Here is a 27903-nt window from a genome sequence, read left to right as displayed (position 1 = left end):
CCACTTTGAGGTAGCTCACAACTTATTTTGGTTCAATTCTGCTGGCTTATATAAAAAGTGATCTGGGCTTTTAGCAGGCTCCGAAATATTTACCACTCCCCTGGTAACTTGGCTCCCTCACTGCTTTTAGGAGAATGAGACAACAAAAAATAAAATGAAACAAATGCACTCAGCTTTGGGTACTTTTGTATTTAACTTACCTCTAAAAGCATAAGCAGAATATCTTTTTAAAATGTCTCCAATTGATAATTGTGGGTACCACAGTTTGAGGGTTTTAAGCAATTATTAAGCCAAAAATACAGAACATAACACGTGTACAGAAATGTAAATAAAATTAGTCTCCCAGTAACAGGATTAACAGACCATCAGCATTTTTTACTTTTTGGTACTTTTTTTAGCTACTTACTGTCTTAGTTACAAGACTTGTAAATGAATGTGAAATTCAATAATACCTGTAGTATAAAATTTTACTAACTGTTGTCCCGCCTTTCCCTTGCCACTATATCATGGCACAATGCAAAGACACACACTAAGGATAAAAGCAGTATATAGATAGCTAGATAGAGATTATATAGATAGCTAGATAGAGATTATATAGATAGCTAGATAGAGATTATATAGATATAGATAGCTAGTTAGAGATTATATAGATATAGATAGCTAGATAGAGATTATATAGATATAGATAGCTAGATAGCTAGATAGCTAGATAGCTAGATAGCTAGATAGATAGATAGATAGATAGATAGAATATAAAATTCTAATAATAATTTTAATATAATATTCTAATAATAATACAAAGCCAGTCAATATAGACAATTAGCAAAACATACCTTAGCAAAAGAAGGATTACAATTAAAACTTTGTGATGCTGAAAAATATGCCTCTTGCCATCTTCTAAGCTTGAACAAGGCATTAGCATGGTTATTCAAAATTACTGCCATTTGATGACTGTAGTCACTGAAAGAAAAATTTAAAAATTTAATATTTTTGTAGATTTTCACGTTTCTTGCTGGGTCCTATACCCACACCTTCCCACATTTTTTGAACAGACAGCAACAAATTGGAAATCTGCCTAGAACTAATTAAAGAGCACAAAGAGTTATGAAATAAGCATAATGCAGTGAAAAAGAGCAGAAAGTAGTATCTGTACAGGTCACCAAACTCTCCCACACGAGTGGAGAATAAGTAGTTAGGTAAGTAGTTAGCTGGTACAAATGCATAGATGAAAGGAAATCAGGGAAAATCTCCTTATGAGATCACAGCAGCCATAACAATCTGCTCAGGGTTTACAGTGTAATTCCAGCCCAAATAAATTAAAATTAAGATAGATTAGGGATGATTAAATTGGTTGTAAACCCACACAGAAAAAAAAAAAAAAAAAAAAAAGAAGAAGATGCCGATGTCATCGGCACATGCGCACTGAAGCAATGGCACGTACGTCCCGTTGCTTCAGTGAGTGTGCCGTTGCCGGTGGCTCCCGTGTGCATGACGTCATCGCGGCTCTGGCCAATCACAGCACTGGATCCCGTGATACCTGGAAGTAACTCCAGGAACTATGTCGCTGGCCGATGCTGTGTACGGGCACCGCAGCGGGGGCTTCGATATCCGGGGTAGCTACAGGTAAGCCTTATTATAGGCTTACCTGTAGCAAAAAGTGGATTGTAAGGGTTTACAACCACTTTAACCACTTCAGCCTCAAACCATTTGACTGCCCAAAGACCAGAGGACTTTTTACAATTTTGGCACTGCGTTGCTTTAACTGGTAATTGCGTGGTCATGCAATGTTTTACCCAAACAAAATTTGCGTCCTAATATTTTTCCCACAAATAGAGGTTTCTTTTGATGGTATTTGATTGCCTCTGCGATTTTTATTTTTTGCGATATAAACGGAAAAAGACCGAAAATTTTAAAAAATAATACAATTTTCTACTTTTTGTTATAAGAAAAATCCAATAAACTCAATTTTAGTCATACATTTAGGCCAAAATGTATTCTGCCACATGTCTTTGGTAAAAAAAATGTCAATAAGTGTATATTTATTGGTTTGTGCAAAAGTTATAGCGTCTACAAACTAGGGTACATTTTCTGGCATTTACACAGCTTTTAGTTTATGACTGCCTATGTCATTTCTTGAGGTGCTAAAATGGCAGGGCAGTACAAACCGCCCCAAAATGACCCCATTTTGGAAAGTAGACACCCCAAGGAAATTTCTGAGAGGCATGTTGAGCCCATTGAATATATATTTTTTGTCCCAAGTGATTGAAAAATGACAAAAAAAAAAAATTATATATATATATATATATATATATATATATATATATATATATATATATATATATATTATATATATATATATATAAATTTTTTTACAAAACGTTGTCACCAAATTATTGCCATGGTTATATGTGGAATTACACCCCAAAATACATTCTGCTGCATCCCCTGAGTACGGGGATACCACATGAGACTTTTTGGGAGCCTAGCCACGTACAGGACCCCGAAAACCAAGCACCGCCTTCAGACTTTCTAAGGGCGTAAATTTTTAAATTCACTCCTCACTACCTATCACAGTTTTGAAGGCCATAAAATGCCAAGATAGCACAAAACCCCCCCAAATGACCCCATTTTGGAAAGTAGACACCCCAAGCAATTTGCTGAGAGGCTTGGTGAGTATTTTGCAGCTCTCATTTGTTTTTAAAAATGAAGAAAGAAAAATGTATTTTTTTTTTTCTTTTTTCAAATTTAAAAACTTTGTGACAAAAAGCGAGATCTGCAAAATACTCACCATACCTCTCAGCAAATAGCTTGGGGTGTCTAATTTCCAAAATGGGGTCATTTGGGGGGATTTTGTGCCATCTGGGCATTCCATGGCCTCCAAAACTGTGACAGGCAGTGAGGAGTAAAATAAAAAATGTACACCCTTAGAAAGCCTGAAGGCGGTGATTGGTTTTCGGGGTTCCATACGCGGCTAGGCTTCCAAAAAGTCTCACACATGTGGTATCCCCATACTCAGGAGAAGCAGCAGAATGTATTTTGGGGTGTAATTCCACATATGCCCATGGCATGTTTGAGCAATTTTTCATTTAGTGACAACTTTGTGCAAAAAAAAAAAAAAAAAAATATTATATTTTGACTTGTGTCAAAATATAAAATACTCCATGTACTCGACATGCCTCTCAGCAAACAGCTTGGGGTGTCTACTTTCCAAAATGGGGTCATGGGGGGGGGGGGGTGGAACTGTCCTGGCATTTTATGCACAATATTTAGAAGCTTGTCACACATCACATTCATTCATCATATTTTTTTGCAAGAAAATTACTTTGAACCTCCAAACATTATATCTTTTTTAAAGCAAAGGCCCTACAGATTAAAATGGTGGGTGTTGCATTTTTTTATTTTCACACAGTATTTGCGCAGTGATTTTTCAAACGCATTTTTTTGGAAAAAAACACACTTTTTTTTAATTTCAATGCACTAAAACACACTATATTGCCCAAATGTTTGATGAAATAAAAAAGTTGATCTTAGGCCGACTACATGGATACCAAACACGACATGCTTTAAAATTGCGCACAAACGTGCAGTGGCGACAAACTTTAAAAGCCTTTACATGTTACCACTTTAGATTTACAGAGGAGTTCTACTGCTAAAATTACTGCCCTCGATCTGACCTTCGCGGTGATACCTCACATGCATGGTGCAATTGCTGTTTACATACGACGCCAGACCGAAGCTTGCGTTCGCCTTTGCGCGAGAGCGGGGGGGACAGGGGTGCTTTTTTTTTTATTATTATTTTTTTTTTTTTTTTAAACTGTTCCTTTAATTTTTTTTATCATTCTTATTGTTATCTCAGGGAATGTAAATATCCCCTATGATAGCAATAGGTAGTGACAGGTACTCTTTTTTTGAAAAAAATTGGGGTCTATTATACCCTAGATCTCTCTTCTGCCCCCAAAGCATCTGACCACACCAAGAACGGTGTGATAAAATGCTTTCCCAATTTCCCAATGGCGCTGTTTATATCCGGCGAAATATAAGTCATGAAATGCTTGTGGCTTCCGGTTTCTTAGGCCATAGAGATGATTGGAGCCATTCTGGTCTCTGATCAGCTCTATGTTGAGCTGGCGGAACCACCGGCTGCATTCTCAGGTTCCCTGTTGGGACAGGAGAGCCAGAGAAAACCATGGAAGACGGGGGGGCTGCGTGTTGAGCTATTTTGAGGTGACAGCAAATTTACACTCAAAATGCGATGGCATCTTGGGAGATCCTGTGAAAGTGTGTCCTAGTCTGTGCAGTGCTGTACCCTACGCTAAAACTCCACTAGTGTATGGTAGCGTTCAAAACATTCACCAATGCAAAGACCAGGATTGTAAGAACAGGAGGGACAATAATAGCGAGTGTCACGCCTATATCCACGCTTGCTACAGACACGACATCTTCTTTGGGGGGGCTCGTTGGGTAGGGGTACTAGGGAGGACATACGGAAAATGCCTCTCATGCAGCCGGCTTACTGCATTTGGATTGGGAAGGTGAGGTGAAGCACCGTCTGGAAACAGAAGGGCTCGGACGATCTCTTCCTGGAATTTAAGGAAGGATCCAGTCCGTCCTGAAGCTCTGTATAGCTCATGAGCGTTCAGCAAAGCTAATTGAAATGTATAAAACAGACACTTTTTTGTACCAGCGTTTGGCCTTACGGACAACTAGGTACGGCACCAACAACTGGTTGTTGAGGTCCACCCCTCCCATATTTTGGTTACATTCATGGACACAGAGGGGTTTCTCCACAACACCAGTCGCCATAGGAATTTGGACCGTTGTGCCTGCGTGAAGGGAGGACAGAACAAAAACATTATCCCTCCACTTCACAGCAAGAAAATTATTACACTTCAAGCAGGCTCTCTCCCCCAGCCTAAGACGGGAATCTACAAGCCTCTGGGGTAAGCCCTGGCGATTAGATCGCACGGTGCCACATGCGCCAATCTGATGATCAAACAAGTGACTAAAAAGTGGCACGCTCGTGTAATAATTGTCCACATACAAATGGTACCCCTTTCCGAATAAGGGTGACACAAAGTCCCACATAATCTTGCCAGTACTCCCTATGTAATCTGGGCAGTTCGGCGGCTCTATGTGACTCTTCCCTCGTAAACCATAAAACTATATGTATAGCCTGTGGCCCTGGCATGGAGCTTATACATCTTGACACCGTATCTAGCATGCTTGCTGGGAAGATACTGTTTGAAAGACAAGCGGCCAGAAAAATTTAATCAGGGACTTTTCAACGCAGACAACTTGATCGGGAGTAAACAAGGCTGCAAAGCGTTGGCTGGAGTGGTTTACGAGGGGCCGAATTTTGTAGAGCCGATCGTATCCAGGGTCTCCAGGAGCACGACAGAGATCATTGTTGTTGAAGTGCATGAACCGCAAGATCTGCTCGTATCGTGCCCTGGCCATGGAAGCAGAGAACATGGGCGTATGGCGAATAGGGTCAGTGGACCAATATGACCGCAACCCATTTTTTTTAGCTACACCCATGAGGAGGGATAGGCCCAGAAAGGTCTTAAATTCACAATCTGTAATTGGTTTCCAATCTCTGGCAAGGGAGGACAACTGGGGATTAGCGGTGATGAATTGACCAGCGTACAAATTGCTTTGGTCCACAATAGATCTATAGAGATCTTCCGGGAAAAACAGCAGCAACCGAATTCTGGGTGGCCCAGTGAATGGGGAAGTACGGGTGCTGCAGAAGTGGTGGGCTGCCAATTAGGATTGGCAAATTCTGCAGGAAGGACACTATGGGCACGACGGACCTGTCTTTGTCTTCTTGGTGGCAGCGTGAATGAACGGGGGGTGGTGCTCAGTTGGTCTAGAGAGTGGGGTGAACCCGCATCCCAAATATAACAAGCTGAATGGAAATTTGATCCTCTTGCGGGACTTTAAAGGGGACACTCACTCACGAGTAGTAAAAAAGTATAAGAAATATGGGATTGGTTGGAATGAATTTAAGTGTTTATTGTGGTATAGATCTAAATAGGTCTATAGTACATAGGGTAAATATACACAGGATACAGTATGCATGACATATGCAAAAAATAGCAATACAATATGCAGAAATCCACAATCCTAAAACGCCAGTGCACATGGAACACATATGCGGGGAGTACCCGACGCGTTTCGAGATATACTCTTCCTCAGGGGTATCTGATTGGAATCAGCAAACAAAAGATATGTCTAAAAATTAAAAAGACAATTATAAACCAATTGTGAAAAACATCATGTAATCAAGTATATGCGTAAACATATAAAGAAAATGACTGTTGTAATATAAGTATGTAGTATGCATATAAGAGAAACAATGAGGTACTGACCATATAGTATTGCTTGGGGGGGCATGTGTCTGGTACTGCATCCGTTAAAAACTCTCAAAGGGAGAGGGGTGTTGGGGGGACATGACACCACTGAAAATAGAGGTATAGCCTGTTCCCAGTCCACATCCGGCAAGGCTTGTGTGCCCAATCCCAGCGGAGCCACCAGGGGGGTATTCCCCAACAGAGGGCGTCAGAAAGCCACCAATGAGAAGGATTGTCCTATGGGGGGCTCCAATCTGCAAAGGAGCAAAGGAGGTAAGGGGGGGAGGTTATTAGGAAGAGGCAGTAGGTGTGCCTCAGAAGGGGGTAGGTTGTGGAACCCCATGAGTAATGCAACCCATCAGAGTGAAAATAATAATAAAAAATGTGGAATACCTGGATGAGCCCGTCAGTGTTGTGCTGGCGGGTGTCAGAGGTATGCAGGGAGAGTTGCACGGATGAGTCTAAGCAGAGGTCCTGTGTAGTAGGATGTGACACCCCAGCCGGGTGACATCCAGGGTCGGGGGGTCCCTGGTGCAGCAAGGAGATTGTGTGGTGCCGGCCAGAGGACTGTTCAGGGCACTAGAAGGTAAATGCCCAACCAAAGGTCCAGGCCAGGGGAGGCTTGGGGGGTCCGGTCTAAAAGACAGTAAATGGTGGATGAAGCAGGAAACTGGGTGTCAGCCATAGGGCGATGCAGGGCCATGCATGTGGCTATCTTACCTGGTGCAGTCTGGTTCAGGGATAAGGATCGGCGTGCCGTGGCAGGGGACACCAGGAAATGGTGAGGTGAGCCCTGCCCATTGAAATGGTGAGGCCACGCTCGCGATAGGTCGCGGGCGCGGCCAATGGGAGGAGAGGTAGACGCCCCCGAGCCTGGGGCGCACGCACCGGCCCCATTGGAGACCGCTGCCAGAGTGTGTGTGAGCCTCTGGGCGCGGCGACGTAATCCCCGGCGTGGTGACGTGTGCCGCACGGGGCGGGACCGAGACCCACGCCACAGGCCCGCGGGCAGGAGTCGGAGGAAACCGGACCGCGATTACGATCCAGGATCCTCCGGTTACAAGAACGCCGCCCGTGGCAAACATAGTCGCATCAGGCGGCCCCCCTGCGCCGAGTGGGAAACAAATCCGGTGACACATCCGGGGTGGGACGGCCATCCAGAGTGGGGAGAAGGGACAGGCCAAACCAAACAGTGGGTCGGATGTCAGGGGGTGAAGTAGGAGGACACAGAGAGAAGAGGGACATGGCCGGGACACTGGAAGAAAGAGGATTGGAACAAAGGAACTTGTAAGGGTCAATGGATAAAAAGCATAATGAGAGAAAGCATATTGGGCGTGGACCCGGGGGAAGCATATATTCTATACATGATATATAACTATGTACAAATTGAGAGAATAAAATATATATAATGTAGTATACAACACATAAGGTAAAAAACACATAAAGGTAAAAAACAGGTGGGGGATGGAACGGTCAATGCCTGAAGGGGTTAAACCGGAAGAGGGGGAAAGAGTTTTGCCTAGGGGGGCATCTCGTCCGGTTCCCACTCCGAGCCCCCTGAGGAGAAACCCTCCAAAAACGGTCCGAAGGATATGCATGTATTTAATCATGGGGGTTGGGTGGCTCTAAGTCTGAAGATCCACCTCTGTTCCAGTTGTAGGAGTGTTTTGTTCATGTCTCCTTCACGCATGCCCGTGTGTACACGATCAAGGATAATGAAACAAAATTTGGGGCATATACCCTCATGTACCTTCGTGAAATGACGGCCCAAGGGTAGGTTGGGGTTGCAGGTTTGCATGGCTGTGATGTGTCTATAAGCCCTGCGCCAAAACTCCTGGATGGTTTTCCCTACGTAGAAAGATGCGCATTCACATGTAAGTAGGTACACTACCCCGCATGTTTTACAATTCGCGTAGTGCCTAGGTCTGAACAGTTCACCTTTGGGCAAGGTGACATTTTTGGAGGTGTTAAGAAACTTGCAATAATTGCATCCGCCACACGTAAACGTGCCTTTATTTTTGCAAGGGTCGTGTTTGCCCCCGCCTTTGAATTCACTACAGACCAGCTGGTCTCGGAGAGAACCAGCCTGCCTGTAGGTGAATGCCGGTGCAGGGGATACAAAGGGGCCAATGGACGAATCCATGGTGAGCATGTGCCAGTATTTTGATATGACTTTCTTAATGGCTGCATGTTGGTTGGAAAATCTCATAATGATGGAGATGGGTTTGGACTTGAGTTTTTTGGTTGAGGGATTGTACAGTATATCGCTGCACGTTCTGGCGCAAACCCTCCTGTAGGCTTATTTGAGGCAGGAGTTGGAATATCCCCTAGCACGTAATCGTATTTGTAAGGCTTTGGCTTCTTTTATGAAAGTTGCGTCATCGGTACAGTTCCTTCTGGTGCGAAGGTATTGGCTGTACGGAATGGAGGCAATGAGTGGCTGAGGGTGAAAGCTGCTGGCATGGAGTATGGAATTGCCTGCAGAGGATTTTCTGAAAAGGCTGGTGCTAAGGGATCCGTCACTGTCCTTATAGATGGTGACATCAAGGAAGGTGATCGGTTTCTGGTCCCAGGTCATGGTTAAATACATGCATATCCTTCAGACCGTTTTTGGAGGGTTTCTCCTCAGGGGGCTTGGAGTGGGAACCGGACGAGATGCCCCCCTAGGCAAAACTCTTTCCCCCCCTCTTCCGGTTTAACCCCTTCAGGCATTGACCGTTCCATCCCCCACCTGTTTTTTACCTTATGTGTTTTTTACCTTATGTGTTGTATACTACATTATATATATTTTATTCTCTCAATTTGTGCATAGTTATATATCATGTATAGAATATATGCTTCCCCCGGGTCCACGCCCAATATGCTTTCTCACATTATGCTTTTTATTCATTGACCCTTACAAGTTCCTTTGTTCCAATCCTCTTTCTTCCAGTGTCCCGGCCATGTCCCTCTTCTCTCTGTCCTCCTACTTCACCCCCTGACATCCAACCCACTGTTTGGTTTGGCCTGTCCCTTCTCCCCACTCGGGATGGCCGTCCCACCCCGGATGTGTCACCGGATTTGTTCCCCACTCGGCGCAGGGGGGCCGCCTGATGCGACTATGTTTGCCATGGGCGGCGTTCTTGTAACTGGAGGATTTCCTCCGACTCCTGCGCCGCGGGCCTTCAGCGTGGGTCTCGGTCCCACCCCATGCGGCACACGTCACCATGCCGGGGATTACGTCGACCTATCGCGAGCGCGGCCTCACTATTTCAATGGGCAGGGCTCACCTCACCATTTCATGGCGTCCCCCGCCACGGCACGCCGATCCTTATCCCTGAACTAGACTGCACCAGGTAAGATAGCCACATGCATGGCCCTGCGTCGCCCTATGGCTGACACCCAGTTTCCTGCTTCATCCACCATTTACTGTCTTTTCGACCGGACCCCCCAAGCCTCCCCTGGCCTGGACCTTTGGTTGGGCATTTACCTTCTAGTGCCCTGAACAGTCCTCTGGCCGGCACCACACAATCTCCTTACTTGCTGCACCAGGGACCTCCCGACCCTGGGTGTCACCCGGCTGGGGTGTCACATCCTACTACACAGGACCTCTGCTTAGGCTCATCCATGCAACTCTCCCTGCATACCTCTCAGACACCCGCCAGCACAACACTGACGGGCTCATCCAGGTATTCCACATTTTTTTATTATTATTTTCACTCTGATGGGTTGCATTACTCATGGGGTTCCACAACCTACCCCCTTCTGAGGCACACCTACTGCCTCTCCCTAATAAGCCTCCCCTGGCCTGGACCTTTGGTTGGGCATTTACCTTCTAGTGCCCTGAACAGTCCTCTGGCCGGCACCACACAATCTCCTTACTTGCTGCACCAGGGACCTCCCGACCCTGGGTGTCACCCGGCTGGGGTGTCACATCCTACTACACAGGACCTCTGCTTAGGCTCATCCATGCAACTCTCCCTGCATACCTCTCAGACACCCGCCAGCACAACACTGACGGGCTCATCCAGGTATTCCACATTTTTTTATTATTATTTTCACTCTGATGGGTTGCATTACTCATGGGGTTCCACAACCTACCCCCTTCTGAGGCACACCTACTGCCTCTCCCTAATAACCTCCCCCCCCTTACCTCCTTTGCAGATTGGAGCCCCCCATAGGACTATCCTTGTCATTGGTGGCTTTCTGATGCCTTATGTTGGGGAATACCCCCCTGGTGGCTCCGCTGGGATTGGGCACACAAGCCTTGCCGGATGTGGACTGGGAACAGGCTATACCTCTATGTTCAGTGGTATAGCCTGTTCCCAGTGTCCCCCCAACACCCCTCTCCCTTTGAGAGTTTTTAACGGATGCAGTACCAGACACATGCCCCCCCAAGCAATACTATATGGTCAGTACCTCATTGTTTCTCTTATATGCATACTACATACTTGTATTACAACAGTCATTTTCTTTATATGTTTACGCATATACTTGATTACATGATGTTTTTCACAATTGGTTTATAATTGTCTTTTTAATTTTTAGACATATCTTTTGTTTGCTGATTCCAATCAGATAACCCTGAGGAAGAGTATATCTTGAAACGCGTCTTGTACTTCCCGCATATGTGTTCCATGTGCACTGGAGTTTTAGGATTGTGGATTTCTGCATATTGTATTGCTATTTTTTGTATATGTCATGCATACTGTATCCTGTGTATATTTACCCTATGTACTATTAGACTTATTTAGATCTATACCACAATAAACACTTAAATTCATTCCAACCAATCCCATATTACTTATACTCTTTTACTACTCGTGAGTGAGTGTCCCCTCTTGGTGGCAGCGGGACACTACTTGTGCTTGCCACCTCGCCAGCTTGAACTGCACTTATGGGACTCGCCACGTCACCACGTGATACTGCAGTGCTGGATGTAGGACCAGGGTGTACTAGGCCGCTGGTGCTTGCCAGTTCACCAGAAGGATGAGCGGCACTAGTACTTCTCTGCTCCATACGAGAGCCCTGCGGTTCTTGCACCTCAACAACAGCACAAGATCAGGGTCTGGTACGCCTGACCTTGGCAGGGACCACAACTCTGTCTTCAGAGCTATCTGTCATGGAGCCGCTGTGGGCTACAGGATCGTATTCGGAGCCTGAATCTGACAGATGAGTGACTTCCTCTTCACGATCTGTCATGCTCAGAAACGTGTAGGCCTCTTCACTAGTGTACCTTTGATTTGCCATTTTGGGCTCTAAATTTAGTGGTACACTAGTGAGACTCACAGGAAATAAAACTCCTAGGCTGTCAGCAACTGTATCAAACGCTGCCAAAAAAACTGTTAGCGATCGCAGGGATCAGGCCTGACTCTGCGAACGCTGCAGTTATGTGTGTTTAGTGTTTTGTAAGTGACAGTGATCAATCGATACTGCACTTGGGTGGGCTGGGCGGAGGGGCAAAACGCAGGTGCTAGCAGGTATCTGGGCTGATCCCACTAACACTGTGTTTTTAGGAACCCTAAACTGCTGGGGACGCTAGTATAGATCTGATCAGATCAGATATTGATCCGTTCAGACACTATACCATTAAGGGAGGTGTATGCTGTGTGCGAGGGTGTTAGCGCTACTGGCATTAATCTGATGCTGCCTGGGGCGATGCAGACCGACTGACCCTAAAACCCAACTGATATCACCCGCCGGGCGATCAGGGGGGTTAAACCTTTATTGGGTAAAAAACGGCGGGTGGCCTGACGCTATAAAAAACAAACTAACCAGCGTCACCCATAACACTTATACAGTGATCACTGGTGACAGGGGGTGAAAGGGTTAACTAGGGGCAATCAGGGGGTTAAAACCTTTGTTAGGTAATATATGGGGGAACCCGACACTATAAAAACCTGACGGTGAACCTAAATAACTAACAAGCTAACTAGCGTCACCCGCAACACTAATACGGCGATCAGAAAAAAGATTGCTTAGCGACACTGGCGACAGGAGGTGAAAGGGTTAACTGGGGGGTGACCAAGGGGTTAAACCTTTATTAGGGGGGTACCCTAGACCTAAAGGGGCCTACCACTAACTGCCCTAACACTTATAACAGTCACAAAATGACACCAATGCAGTGATCAATAAAAAAAATGAAAACTGCTATTGGTGTCACTGTGACAGGGGGTGCGGGGGGGGGGGATTTATTTGCCTATGTGTACTGGTGTTAGTGTGCTGTTGGTGTAACTCACTCTGATGTTGTCTCTTCTTGGGCGCCAAAATGAAAGGGCTTCACGAGGAGCGATGACATCACTTCCTCTGCCTCTGTTTACAGTTTCAGAAGCAGAGGAAGCTTCTCCTCATTCGTCAGGAGCGATCGTGAGGGAGAGGCCATAAATCAGTGGCCTCCCCCTCAGGACGGATCACTCCTAGAACGATGCCGATCGCCTCGGGCACCGGGGGGGGGGGCGATAACGTACCCATACGTTACTCTCCCTGCCCGTGCCATTCTGCCGACGTATGTCGTCGTGAGGCGGTCGGCAAGTGATTAAAATCACTAAGATTTGTATTGGTGCCTCTGGCATTTCCTGTATCAGTGGAAATATTACCAACAGGACAGGAAATCTGTAGAAAGTCTCCCTAACTGGAACAAAAAACAGTCATAAAAACATTTACATTAAGTACAGTAGGTGACCGCGATATTGTGTCAATCTCGCCGCACTTCTCGGCGAGATTTGACACCTACGAGCCCCGTCGCAGGAGCCAGCGCCGAGATGGCTCACTCATCTGGAAAGGAAAACTTTGTTTTCCTTCCGTGATGAGTGACAGGCAGTGCTGGCAGCTGTCTGGTATAAATCCTGAGGCGGGAACACCGCGCCAAATTTTAAATGAAAAAACCGGCGTGGGTTCCCCCCTCGGGGGCATACCAGGCCCTTAGGTCTGGCATGGATTGTAAGGGGAACCCCCTATGCCGAAAAATCGGCGTGGGGGTCCCCCCCAAATCCATACCAGACCCTTATCCAAGCACGCAGCCCGGCCGGCCAGGAAAGGGGGTGGGGACGAGCGAGCGCCCCCCCCCTCTTGAGCCGTACCAGGCCGCATGCCCTCAACATGAGGGGGTGGGTGCCTTGGGGGAGGGGGGGCGCCCTGCGGGCCCCCCCACCCCAAAGCACCTTGTCCCCATGTTGATGAGGACAAGGGCCTCTTCCCGACAACCCTGGCCGTTGGTTGTCGGGGTCTGCGGGCGGGGGGCTTATCAGAATCCGGGAGCCCCCCTTAATAAGGGGGCCCCCAGATCCCGGCCCCCCCACCCTGTGTGAATGAGTTTGGGGTACATGGTACCCCTACCCATTCACCTAGGGAAAAGTGTCAGTATGAAAAAAACAAACACAGTACACAGGTTTTAAGAATAATTTATTAGTCAGCTCCGGGATCTTCTTCCGACTTCGGGGGGTCTCCTTCCGACTTCTCCCGGTGTTCGGCCTCTTCTCCCGGGCCCCGCCGCTATCTTCTTCCAGCTCTATTGCCAGCTAGGGGCCCGGTCTGCTGCTGCTGTCTTGTCGCCGCTGTCTCGCCGCCGCTGTCTTGTCGCCGCTGTCTCGCCGCTTCTTCTCTTCTTTTCTTCTTCCCCGATGTTGACACGACGCTCTCTCCGGCTCGAATGCTGTGTGCGAGCTGCGGAGCCATTTATATAGGCGGTAACCCCGCCCCCTTACGACGTCATGGTCCCAGCATGCGCAGGGACTCTGGGGTCACGGAGTTAAAACGGATTAGAAAACCTGTCAGGTTTTTATTTCACACTGTGTCCCCGTTAGGAAGATCCACTCTCCCTATATTTCCTCTTTACCATTATTATTGAAAGTCAAAGAAAATCCTAAACTTTAGGTTGTCCCCAGAAAAGTAATAGAAGGGAAATCTTCCAATGGGAACACTAGCTCTTGTCACCTGGGAGGCACCAAGGAATTCCTCAGATTTGTAGGGATTTCCTGTCACTTGTTTTGGCTATGGGGCAGGAAGTGAAGGCAAATCTCCCCAATGGGACACAGATGGCAAAAAAAAAAACTGACAGGGATTATAACCCTCCCTTACTCTAGCCAAAATTAAAAAAAAAAAAAAATTCCTATAATTCTACTTTAACTACTTCCAGTTCAAGCCTTTTCTGGCACATTTTTTTCATGTGTAACGATCAGCATTTTTTGCTAGAAAATTACTTAGAACCCAAACATTATATATTTTTTTTAAAGTAGACGCCCTAGAGAATAAATTGGTTGGTTTAGACATTTTTTTAAATCACACAGTATTTGCGCAGTGTTTTGTCAAACGCAATTTTTTTGCGGAAAGATACACTTTTTTATTTTAATACAAAAAATATTTAAAAAAAAAAAAAATAACCCAGTTTTTTGTAAAATATAAACAGAGTAAATAGATACCAAACATGTCATGCCATTACTGCCCATGATCTGACGTACGCGGTGATACCTCACATGTGTGTAATGATTGCAGTTTGCGTGTGTGCGGGACCAAAAACACACGTTTGCCTTTGCACGGGTTTGCCTTTGCAAGCAAGCACGGGGGGACGGGGGCACTTTGTTGTTTTTTTTTTTATTATTATTAATTTATTTTTTTTACACTGATGCTTACATTTTTTTTTTTTAATCACTTTTGTTGTTGTCACATGGCTGCAGAATATGTAGGTATAGCGATTTTTCTTTACAGGGCTAGATAGAGTTGGCTTAGATGAATGTAGTTGGGAGTAGGTTTAGAGTTAGTTAGGTTTTGCCTTTACTTCCACTTTAATACATTTTTCTTCCGGTATAGCACTGGCTCCTGTCACAGGCGGAGTGATACCAAATGCACTCCGCCTGGGACAGCAACAGCCAGCGATATCTGCCTGGGACAGAAACAGCCTGGGACAGATACCTGCAGGAATCCTGAGAAGTGTAGATTAAAAGTAAGTTTTTTATTAAAATCAAACAGCAATGGGCATTTCTGCTCTCTACACTGGTTACTCTGGGCCACTTTCAAACCGATGCACAGGTGCACTTTCAGAAAGTGCACCACACCTGCAGGATATAATAGAATTCTATGGCAAAGTGCAGGTAACCCACCGGAAAGCCTGTCCGTTTTTTAAAAATATTGCAAAATAAAATTTAAAAAAAAAGTGGTAAAAGAAAAATATGACATCGTCCAGTGCCCCCCTCCCCCAAAAGCATTGTGAAAAAAAAAAATGTAAATGAAAAAAATTGTAAAAAAAAAAAATTGAATATTAAAAATAAGAAACTACTGACACCATCCACTGCCCCTGCCCCCAAAAGCACTGTGAAAAAATTTTAAAAAATAAATTTAAATTAAAAAAGACTGACACCATCCATTGCTCTACCGACACTGTAAGGCTCTAGGTTTAGATTTTATAGTTTATATTTTTACAGACACATTTGTTTTATTATATTTTTCTAAGTTTTCCTTGCTATTTATGCAGGACCAGGCCTTGCTAGTGAATTTATTTAAAAAAATAAATAAAGGGCGCTGAACCTGGGTGAGATTTGATCTCTGTATTATAAAACTGTACTGTCGACCCTCATGTTGTAAAGCGATCCGCAAACTGTTGGCACTATATAAATCCTGTATAATAAGAGTGTTGTACAGGCAGATCTCCACCTCTTGCCTACCCCTGCCCAGTATTCAAGTTCTGTCATTCAATGCAATGATGGTGAATGTATCCAACACAGCTAGGAAACGGAGTCTCAGAATTTCAGTGAAAAGTTTACAGAGCTATACTTTACACTGTGGAAAATGATTCCAAAACTCTGTCTAATACGCAAGAAACTTGTTGCGATTGGGAAGGAATATAAATTGAGAAGACATTATGAAACAAAGCATGCAAAGAGTTTTGAATCTCTTCAGGGCCAATTGCAGACAGACAAGATAAACTTACTATAGACGTCATTTTTTTTTTTTTTTAAATCTTTTTATTTGAAAAAATGTTTCATTACAACAAGCAAGAATAAAAGTAACAAAGAACATCACCATAAACAGGGACACATTAATACCGTCCTCTTATCCATACATTATTATCATTCCAATGTGCACCAGTTCAGGATATCCGTAAATAGTAAGCTTCAAAAAGAGTTTCTTCTTCTCCCCCTCCCCCCCATTTACTTCCCCAACCCCGCCCCACCCCCAGCAAACCCCCCACCATACACCTCACCATACATCTTTTAAACCAAACCCACCCCATACCATCCTCATCCCACCCCCCCTTCCATTCCGACCCTATCCTGGTCCAGCCATACTTTCCATATTTTATCAAATTTCTTATGGTTACCCCTCTTCTTATATATATACTTTTCTCTGCAAATCACCTCCCTTACTGCATTCACTCACTCTGAATCCGTCGGTGCCTCCTTTCTCTGCCAATGCCGTGCGATAAGCTTTTTACCCTGAAACAGGCATCTGACCCTTGCTGTCTATATGTCCTTTGAGGCCACTTTGTCCTTCGTCAGTCCCAACAAGCACTCTCTCGCTTCCAACTTAAATGATGTCCCAAACACCAAGTTTATCTTTTCCACGACCCCTTTCCAATATCTATGTAGCTTGGGACATCGCCAAAACATGTGAATCAAATCTCCATACCCCCCTACACATCTTTGGCACTTTGAGTCGGGCCTCTTACCCCACTTAAATAATTTCAATGGTGTATAATATGCCCTATAGGATAAGTAAAGGTGAGACATCACCTGTGAAGGAGAAAGAGTGACTCTGGGCCCTAGTGATAGGACATGCACCCATTGATCGTCAGACAGCACTCCCGCATCTCTCTCCGATTTAATCCTATTTTTATTTTCCACCATGCCCTCCTGGGCTGCTGCCTTCAGACATCCATAAATGTCAAACATCAATCCCTTCGTAGAGCTCGCGTCAATCAGCTTTCTCAAAGAGGCCATTTCGAACCAAACTGGCGCTTCCTTCCCAAATTGTGCCTCTAGGGCATGCCTGATTTGCAAGTATCTGTAGAATGACCTGTTGGAGATCGCGTACTCCTCCACCAGCTCTTGAAAAGATTTTAACCTCCCTGCCCTGTATACCTGCGCCAAGCAGTGTATACCCTGATGGTCCCATTCTTCAAAGCGTCCCATTTTTTTGAGCTTGTTGAGGTTATTATTATCCCAAAGTGGAGAAAATTCCGCAAAGCCAGTGTAACCCAGAGTTTTTTTGACCTGTACCCAAGCCTTAACCATCATCCGGGTAGTGGGACATTTGGTACCAAATGAGTCTGCCTCTAGTGCCTCAGCAATTGTATCGTGTCTGGTGTCATTCAGCAAAACACTGCCACCCACTCCTTCATCCCTAAACCTATTACAACCTCCCACCTGTTGCAGTTGGGATGCTAAAAAATAACCTCGCGGATCCGGTACCGCCAGGCCGCCCTTCGCCTCTGGTTGTCGCAACGTCCGCAAACCGATCCTAGCTACCCCATTTTTCCAAATTAGTTCTCTAAACACGCTGTCTATTTTTTTAAACCAGTGCCTGGAGATCCACACGGGAGAGTTCTGCAAAACATATAAAATTTGGGGTAACCAGACCATCTTGATCAAGTTGCAGCGTCCGGCAACCGAGAGGGGCAGGCGACCCCACACCCGGCATTTCTGCTTCAGCTTTTTCATGAGTGGAACTAGGTTTCCTGATATGTACTGTCCTGGATCTCTAGTTATATTGATGCCCAGATATTTCATTTGGCTGACTATTTTAACTTGGGATGATTGGTGTGGGAGGGGTTCGTTCAGAGGGTCTATAGGTAAAATCACGGATTTCTCCCAGTTAACCAGTAGCCCGGAGAAGACACCAAATTTCTCGACTATCCCCATAGCTGTTTTCAGAGAGTCCTGCGTGTCTGCCAGGAACAACAGAATATCGTCTGCGTACATAGCCACTTTGTCCACCCCTCTCCTTCTTTTAAACCCCTGCACCCCCTGTGCCGTCCTCAAAGCAACAGCTAAGGGCTCAATTGCCAGGGCGAAGAGCAGGGGGGACAAAGGACACCCCTGTCTCGTACCCCTGCTCAGCTGGAACCACTCTGAGCACTGACCATTAATTTTAACCTTGGCCCTCGGGCTATTATATAATAAGCTTAGCCATTGGACAAACCCAGAGCCAAACTGATATTCCGCCAGCACCTTCCACAGATAATGCCATTCCAGGGAGTCGAATGCCTTGGCTGCGTCTAATGAAAGAACCGCTCTCTTGCCACTATTTTCTATGGGTATTTGCATATTTAGGTACACCCGTCTTATGTTCGTGCTTGTAGATCTGTCCGGGATAAACCCGGTCTGGTCTGTATGTATTCGTTTGGAAATTATCTTATTCAGCCTTGCGGCCAATACTTTTGCCAAGATCTTCACGTCCGAACACAAAAGCGAGATAGGCCTATATGAGGTCATATCTATTGGGTTCTTCCCTTCTTTCAACAAGGTTATTACAATAGCTTCTGACATAGAGGAAGGCAAAATCTTATCCTCCCTAGCTCCATTAAACACCTCCAAGAGTAGGGGTAGTAGTACCTCCCCATATTTTTTAAATATTTCTATGGGCAGACCGTCGGAGCCCGGTGACTTTTGATCTGCCATGTCTCCCACTGCCCTTTGCAATTCTTTGAGAGTCAATGGGGCATCCAACATTTCCCGGTCCTCATTTGATAATGGAGTTATCCTCAACCCCTCAAAGAAACCCTGCATTTCCCCCTCCACGTTTGTTTTAGAAGAACTATATAATTTCTCAAAGTATGTCCTAAATTCACCTAATATATCGGGGGTGGTTTTTTTAATTACTCTTTCCCTCCCCTCAATTGCTGGTACAGTACCCGAGGGGCCGTTTGCCTTGACTATCAGAGACAGAGCTTTCCCAACTCGCTCTCCTTCTCCAAAAAAGCTCCGCCTCTGAAATAACCTGTTCTTTTCCATCCTCTCCCGGAGTACCCTACTGTACTCATCCTGCCTCCCCATCCAAAACTGGTAGCTGGCTTGGGATGGTATCTCCACATACTGCGCCTCCGCTATTCTTACTCTCTTTGGCCCCTAATTCTTCTGCTTGTGACTGTTTTTTGGTATATGCGATTTTCTGAATTAGGGCTCCCCTTAGATATGCCTTCAGGGAGTCCCATACTACCCCCAATGAGGCCGATACTAGATTTATTTTGATGAACTCTGTCAGCCCCTCCATCATTTTCTCCTCCTCCCCTATGAGCTCGAGCCAGAAGGGATTAACCTTCCAGCTACCCCTGTTGCGGTGCTCCCCCACCTTTACAACAGTGATAACTGGCGTGTGATCCGAAATTCCTCTTGGCTCATAAACTATTTCCTCCACTGCGTTTAACGCTTCCTCGTTTCCCAGGACAAGGTCGATTCTGGATAAGGTGGCATGAGTCCTGGAGTGGCATGAATATTGCCTCTCCCCAGGATGCCTCCTCCTCCAAATATTTATCAACCCTATTTCGTCGCAGTATTGCAGAAGGGGGCTCTTGAGGGCCCCTCCAGTTCTACTTTTCGGTGGGAACCTATCTATACTATTATTCATCGTCATGTTAAAATCACCCACCACTATAACCGGGGTCCCTGGGGAATCCACTATGAAACTAGCTAAGTCGTCCAATATTACCATACTAAATGGGGGAGGGATATAAACATTGGCCAGGACATATCTTTTATTTTCTATTAGGCAGGAGAGAAAAATATACTGTCCATATTCATCCACCCTACTCTGACTGCAGGAGAAGGCCAGGCCAGAGCTTATCAATACACTCACCCCTCTAGAGTAAGATGAGTGAGTGGAGTTATACTGCATCCAGAATTGCTTGTTATCTAAAGTTTTAATTGTATCTTTTATCAGGTGGGTCTCCTGCAGGCAGACTATTTTAACTTTCCCCCTCTTGGCTATTGAAAAAAATGCCTGTTTTTTAATCCTGTCCTTTATCCCCCTTACATTCCACGAGCATATGTTAACCCGTTTTTTCAGATCCAAGGTTTTATTGCACATTCTTTCAATGCTCATGAGCCTTTGGGCCTGGTGCCTTTGCAGCACTCTGGTCTCCTATTAATCCAAACCACCTCCTTTTGTGAATGCTATATATCACCCTACCTTTTTTGAATCCCTTTGCTATGGCAGGCTGAACCAACACACATCCTTCCATATCCACACTCCCTTCCACTCTTCCCTCATTGTGCACCCCCCCATCCCAGAGCTGTTGTCCGGGTACAAACTGTGCGCACCTCCCCCTTGACGGCAAGCAATTCATCCCTAATACCCTTGAGTTGCTCAGACAGGTCATTGATTGATTGCTTGCAATTACTGACAGCCAGAAGAATGTCATTCAGGGATGGCTCCTTCTCATTTACCAGACCAGACTGACCTCCCCCTGCTGCCCCCTCCGCACCCGAGACCTGTTGCCTTTCCAGGACCCCACTTGCTGCCGGGCCCGCTGATGGTATAGCTGCCAAAGTCCCGTTTTCCTGGGTCTGACTTCTCCCAGGGTGGCCAGCTTGATGCTGACCTCCCCCTATACTGCTGGCCTTTTTAGGGGTTTGATTTGGAGTGTGCGCAAAGCGCTCCAACTTGGCAGCCACTTGGTTCCCCTTCTCCTTGGTGCCGCGAGGTCCGGGGGCCCCTATCCCTTCCTGAGCTGGCCCATCCTCCATCCCCTTCCTCCTCGTCATGTTGACAGGATCCCGCTGTTCTCAACACAATACTAGTCTCCGCTCTGTCCTGGATCTGTGTGCCTCCTTCCCCCACCGGATTAGCAGCTGTAGATGCTTTGCGCTATGGTGTGCTGCGGGTGAGTATGCAAGAAACAGCCTACTCACCCCTCCAACGCTGCGGACAGAATCCTCTGCTGCTTGGTTCTGCCAAGGGCTCTCCAGCACCTCTGCTCGATCCCGGGTGTCGGCGCCTCCCTCTCTCACGGGGACAGGCGCCGCTGATACCACTCTCGGGAGAGCTCCGTGCGAGATACCCGTGTGAGGCGGCGTATCACAACCGCAGCGGCTTCCATGCACTCCGGGCGTTCCCCCTCTCCGGCGTCTCCTTCGGGCCACGCTAAATTCTCATGTCAGGAGTAGGAGTAGGAGTAGGAGCGAGGGGCAAAGGCTAGGTCCGGCTGCAGCGCCCTCCCTCACCTCAGCATCCGGTCACGCCCCTCCAGCCTTCTACCTCTATAGACATCATTGAAATCACAGCATAGTCTTTTTTTTTTTTTTTTTAAACTGAGAATTCACCAAAGAGTGCCTTTTACCAGCTGTGGAATGCGTGTGCCTTAACCAATTGCCAAACGCCTCACGCAGATATACTGCGGCAGAATGGCATGGCTGCGCAAAACCTCATACGGGTACGTCGTCCTCTTTAAGAGCCGCCAGAAGGCGCATCGCGTGCAAGAGAGCCAGTACGGGTGTCTGTTCTGTCAGGGGAGAGGAGACCTATCGTTTGTTCCTACTAAGCAGGAACAACGATAGGTCTCCTCCCCTAGTCAGTCCTATCCCCATACAGTTAGCACACTGGGGGAACACACATTTAACCCCTTGATCGCCCCCTAGTGTTAACCCCTTCCCTACCAGTGACATTTACACAGCAATCAGTGCATTTTTATAGCACCAGTCACTGTATAAATGTCAATGGTCCCAAAAATGTGTCAAAAGTGTTCGATCTGTTCACCGCAATGTCGCAGTACTGCTAAAAAAAAAAAAAAAAATCGCAGATCACCGCCATTACTAGTAAAAAAAAATAAAAAATAAAAAAATAATAATAAAAATGCCATAAATCTTTCCCATAGTTTGCAGACACTATAACTTTTGCGCAAACCAATCAATATATGCTTATTGCAAATTTTTTTAACCAAAAATATGTAGAAGAATATACATTGGCCTAAACTGATGAAGAAATTTGTTTTTTAAAAATATTTTTGGGGATATTTATTATAGAAAAAAGTAAAAAAATAGTTTTTTTTCTAAATTGTCGCTATTTTTTTGTTTATATCGCAAACAATAAAAACCACAAAGGTGATCAAATACCACCAAAAGAAAGCCCTATTTGTGGGGAAAAATAGACGCAAATTTCGTTAGGATACAGCATTGCATGACCGCGCAATTGTCAGTTAACCACTTAAGCCCCGGACCATTTTGCTGGCCAAAGACCAGAGCACTTTTTGCGATTCGGCACTGCGTCGCTTTAACTGACAATTGCACGGTCGTGCGATGTGGCTCTCAAAAAAAATTGACGTCCTTTTTTTCCCACAAATAGAGCTTTCTTTTGGTGGTATTTGATCACCTCTGCAGTTTTTATTTTTTGCGCTATAAACAAAAAAAGAGCAACGATTTTGAAAAAAACGCATTATTTTTTACTATAATAAAGATCCCCAAAAAATATATAAAAAAACATTTTTTTTCCTCAGTTTAGGCCGATATATATTCTTCTACATATTTTTGGCAAGAAACAAAAAAAAAAAAAAAAAATAAAAAAAAATCGCAATAAGCATTTATTGATTGGTTTGCGCAAAAGTTATAGCATCTACAAAATAGGGGATAGTTTTATGGCATTTTTATTAATAATTTTTTTTTTTGCTAGTAATGGTGGCGATAAGCGATTTTTATCGTGACTGCGACATTATGGCGGACACATCAGACAATTTTGACACATTTTTGGGACCATTGGCATTAATACAGCGATCAATGCTAAAAAATTGCATTGATTACTGTAAAAATGTCACTGGCAGTGAAGGGGTTAACCTCTAGGGGTTAAGTGTGTCCTAGGGAGTATTTCTAACTGTGGGGGGGGGGCTGTGTATGACACTACACTGTTCACCGCTCCCGATCACAGGGAGCAGAGATCAGTGACAGTGTCACTAGGCAGAACTGGGAGATGCTTGTTTACATTAGCATCTCCCCGTTCTTCCTCACCGTAAGACGATCGCGGGTATCCCCACGGACATCGGGTCCGCGGGACCCGCGATCACGGAGCTCCCAGGGAGCGCGCCGTAAGCCGCCTCTTAAAGGGCAATGTACAGGTACGTTAATCTGCCTGTACGTGCCCTTCTGCCGCAGTATATCTGCGTGAGGCGGTCGGGAAGCGGTTAAAGCGACGCAGTGCTAAATTGTAAAAAGTGCTCTGGTCAGGAAGGGGGTAAAATCTTCTGGGGCTGAAGTTAGTGGTTGTTAATGGTGGCTGAAGTGGTTGTTAAACCACTTTTTCAAAATCCTCCCATCACTGTAATAAGTGTCCCTGTGCCTGTGTAATGTAAAAAAACCTGCCAATCTGTACCTACATAAGCTCCGCTCACGACGCTCAGCCGATTTGTCATCTCACTTCTCTCTCGGCTCACAGTTCCAGTGGGCAGGACTGAGCCCTCCCACTGATGCCAGCCGGGGAGGAGAGGAACAATGTGAACACCGACAATCAGCTGAGTCCTGGGAGCCGCACTCATATTAGGATGGGCATATTTTTTACATTACACAGGCACACTTATTACAGCATTTAGCTGCAGAGAGCAGCAGCGGGGGGGGGCATTTGTACGAGCAGATAGGGAGGAGGGGGGATGAGAACAAAGGAGACACAGGAGAGTGGGCTGCATATGATGGAGGCACGTACGCTAACTCCAGTGTCAGGGCTCAGCAGCCCTGAAATATATCGGAGTCAGCGCACAGGGGGAAGGGTATAGCCAGGCAGTTTCAGCCAGGTATTTCAGGTATTACAGGGGACCAAATTACACAGCAAAAGCACTGTGCTGTATAAACATGCTTTAACCACTTCAGCCCCGGACCATTTGGCTGCCCAAAGACCAGAGCGTTTTTTGCGATTCGGCACTGCGTCGCTTTAACTGACAATAGCATGGCCGTGCGACGCTGTACCCAAACAAAATTGACGCCTTTCTTTTGCCACAAATGGAGCTTGGTTTGCACAAGATTTATAGCGTCTACAAAATAGAGGATAGTTTTATGGCATTTTTATTTTTTTTTTATTAGTAATGGCGGCGATCTTTAATCGGGACTGCGACATTATGGCGGACACATGGACATTTTTGACACATTTTTGGGACCATTGTCATTTATACAGCAATCAGTGCAATTAAAAATGCATTGATTACTGTCTAAATGACACTGGCAGTGAAGGGGTTAACCACTAGGGGGCAGTGAAGGGGTTAAGTGTGTCCTAGGGAGTGATTCTAACTGTGAGGGGGCTGGGCTTGAACACACAGGACAGTAATTACCGCTCTCGATCACAGAGAGCAGTAAATCACTTTCCTATCACTAGGCAGAACGGGGAATGTTTTGTTTACATAAGCACCTCCCCATTCCTCCTCTCCGTGACATGATCGTGGGCACACGGCAGACATCGAGTCCGCGGGACCCGCAGTAACAGTCACAGAGACCGCAGTGGGCGGGCGCCTCTGGGGGCGACACCGCTTTTTAAAAGGGATGTACCTGTACGCCCTTTTGCCTGCCAGTGCCATTTTTCCAACGTACATCGGCGTGCGCTGGTCGGCAATCGGTTAAGGGAACAGGATCCATTTATTTATTTTTTTTTTTTTTTGGGGTTGACAAAAGCTTTAAGAAGATTGATGCCTTCAAAAAAATAAGCCGATCTAGACAGACAGTCACAGGAAGAGTAGAGGAATTGGCTGAAAATGTGAAGAAACTGAAAGGTTTCTTATTGTTATTCTTTAGCACTGGATGAAAGCATCGACTTAACAGATAGAGGTAGATTTACTAAAACTCTTGCACTCAGAATCTGATGCAGCTGTGCATGGTAGTCAATCAGCTTCTAACCTGAGCTTATTCAGTTAAGCTTTGACACTAAAACCTGGAAGCGGATTGGTTTCTATGCAGAAGTGAGCATGATTTTGCACTCTCCAGCTTTAGTAAATAAACCCCACACTCTTCAACTAGCCATTTTCATTTGTGGAGTGGACGACAAGTTAAAAGTGTTGGAAGAGTTTTTAACACTGTGTCCAGTGAAAGGGACTACGAGGGGAGTCAATATTTTCAATGCAACCAAAGCTACCCTCTAAAAATACCAATGAGTATCCAAGATCTCATAGGAGTGGCGACAGATGAAGCCCCAAGTTTGATCAGCAAGAATTCTGGATTTGTGGCACTTTTAAAGAGAAGAATACAAATTCTCCAACTATCATCTCCTACCACTGCATTATTCATCAGGAAAATCTGTGTGCAAAATGCCTAGGATATGAAAGTTGTCACTGAGATTGTGAACTTCAACCGGGCACTTCACCAGCAGTTCTAAAATTTTCTTGAAACTAAATACGATAAAGGTCCCAGTGATGTTGTCTACTTGTGTGATGTGCAATGGTTGAGCCGCTTAAAAGCACTGCAACAGATTTTAAATTCAAAGTTGCCATCCAAGAAATAATGACAGAAAAAGGCAAACCAGTAACTGAGTTTAATGATTCCAAATGGACGGCGGAATTTGCCTTTCTTAGACCCCATACACACTATCAGCTTTTCTGCAGATTTTTGTCTTCAGATTTACCAAAACAATGTAGTGCAAGGACCTGCCTGAGTACATACAAATTGAAACTCTAATGGCGCGTACACACGGTCGGATTTTCCCACGGGAAATGTTGGATGTAAGCTTGTTGTCGGAAAGTCTGACCGTGTGTATGCTCCATCGAACATTTACTGTCGGACTTTCCTCCAGCAAATGTTTGATAGCAGGTTCTCAAATTTTCCGCTAACAAAACTTTGTTGTCGGAAAGTCCGATCGTGTGTACACAAGTCTGTCGCACAAAAGTTCACACATGCTCTGAATCAAGCAGAAGAAGCCGCACTGGCTACTGAACTTCCTTTTTCTCGGCTCGTCATAAGTCCAACGTTCGTAATTGTTGGCCAACATTTGTGTGACTGTGTGTATGCAAGACAAGTTTGAGCCAGCAACCTTCGAACAAAATTCCACGTTTTTGTCCGATGTGTACGTGGCATTAAGGTGTGACCTCATATTATATGGTTTTGGTAAATCTAATAGTGTGTATGGGCCTTTACAGACATCCATTCTCATTGTAACAAACTTGACATGAAGCTTCAATCAAAAAAACAGTTGGTTCACACTTTGTTTAACCACTTCAGCCCTAAAAGGATTTACCCCCTTCATGAGCAGGCCATTTTTTGCGATAAGGCACTGCGTCACTTTAACTGACAATTGCGCGGTCGTGCGACGTTGTACCCAAACAAAATTTGTGTCCTTTTTTTTCCCCCACAAACAGACAGAGTTTTCTTTTGGTGGGATTTGATCACCTCTGCAGTTTTTATTTTTTGTGCTATAAACAAAAAAAAAAAAAAAAAAAAAAAAAAAAGACAAAACACAACACACAAATATTTTTTACTTTTTGCTAAAATAAATATCCCCCCCCCCAAAAAAAAATCTTAATCAGTTTAGGCCAATATGTATTCTTCATATTTTTGGTTAAAAAAACAAAACAAAAAACCCAATAAACATATATTGATTGGTTTGCGCAAAAGTTAAAGCGTCTACAAAATAGGGGATAGATTTATGGCATTATTATTTATTTTTTGTTTACTAGGAATGGCAGTGATCAGCGATTTTTAGCGGGACTGCAACACTCAGATCAGAAACTTGACACTTATACAGCGATCAGTGCTATAAAAATGCACTGCTGTGCCTTGTATGTAGTATGTGGCCTGGTAAGATTCCGGAGGGGTGACGCATGCTTGTTGCCCACCCCCTTCCTGCCACCTTTCCTAGCCTGCTGGGTTGCATGCTCAGATTAGGGTCTGGTATGGATTTTGGTAGACACCACGCTGTATTTTAAGGGGTTTCCCTTAGAATCCATACCATACCCAAAGAGCCTGCTATGAATTGGGGGGGGACAGACACACTGTGCAGAGCACTGTGGGGAGCTCAGTGGGTGGACATCGCGCCGAGCTCCCTGCCAATTTGGGTGTTCGCCAAACAGACAATGTTAGGGCCAAACTTTTGCTTGGCGCAAACCGCTCGGCCAACTTTACTGCAGTGTCAGACATCTGGCGAGTTGTTGTGTTGTGAGGTTACAGTGGGAGATATCAGCTCACCCATGTCTATTCCCTCTGCAGTCACTTCTCTGCTGAAAGAGGATTCAGAAAAACAAATGGCTGTCATTTCTGACAATGGTAAAATGGGAATGCTTTACTTATTTTAGATAGTCCCGTTACCTTGAAAGAAAACATAAGTGCTTATAGTCCTGAATATCAGTCCTAAATGATAGAAAGAGCTTTGTGACTGCTCTTCAGTAAAAACAGGAGATAGAAACAGTGCAAGTGGTACCCCAGTGCAGTGAGGAAAGGTTCCGAGCTAGCTCCTAATGTTAGTTTGGGGTTTTGTGTAAGATGACATCTTTCCTGTCAGAGCACTGTAGTATAGTAATAGCTGTACTTCCCGCGCTCAGTTAGACCTCTTTCACACTGGGGCGGTTTGCAGGCGGTATTGCGCTAAAAATACCGCCTGCAAACCGCCCCTAAACAGCCTCCGCTGTTTGTTCAGTGTGAAAGCCCGAGGGCTTTCACACTGAAGCGGTGCGCAGGCACGACGGTGAAAA

At 45.3% G+C, this 27903-nt stretch overlaps 1 protein-coding gene across 1 annotated transcript in view; it reads right to left on the bottom strand.

The window, feature by feature from the left end:
- The window catches only part of TRANK1 (tetratricopeptide repeat and ankyrin repeat containing 1), a 273379-nt gene that overhangs the window by 225130 nt on the left and 20346 nt on the right, over positions 1-27903 (bottom strand). The window contains exon 4 of the mRNA XM_073630592.1: positions 834-960. Coding sequence (XP_073486693.1) covers positions 834-960 — 127 coding nt within the window. The remainder of the gene's footprint in view (positions 1-833; positions 961-27903) is intronic.

The sequence above is a fragment of the Aquarana catesbeiana genome, linkage group LG05, assembly GCF_042186555.1.
Source record: "Aquarana catesbeiana isolate 2022-GZ linkage group LG05, ASM4218655v1, whole genome shotgun sequence".
Lineage (NCBI taxonomy): Eukaryota > Metazoa > Chordata > Amphibia > Anura > Ranidae > Aquarana > Aquarana catesbeiana.
The sequence above is the reverse complement of the archived record's forward strand: the minus strand, read 5'-3'. Positions and strand labels throughout refer to the sequence as shown.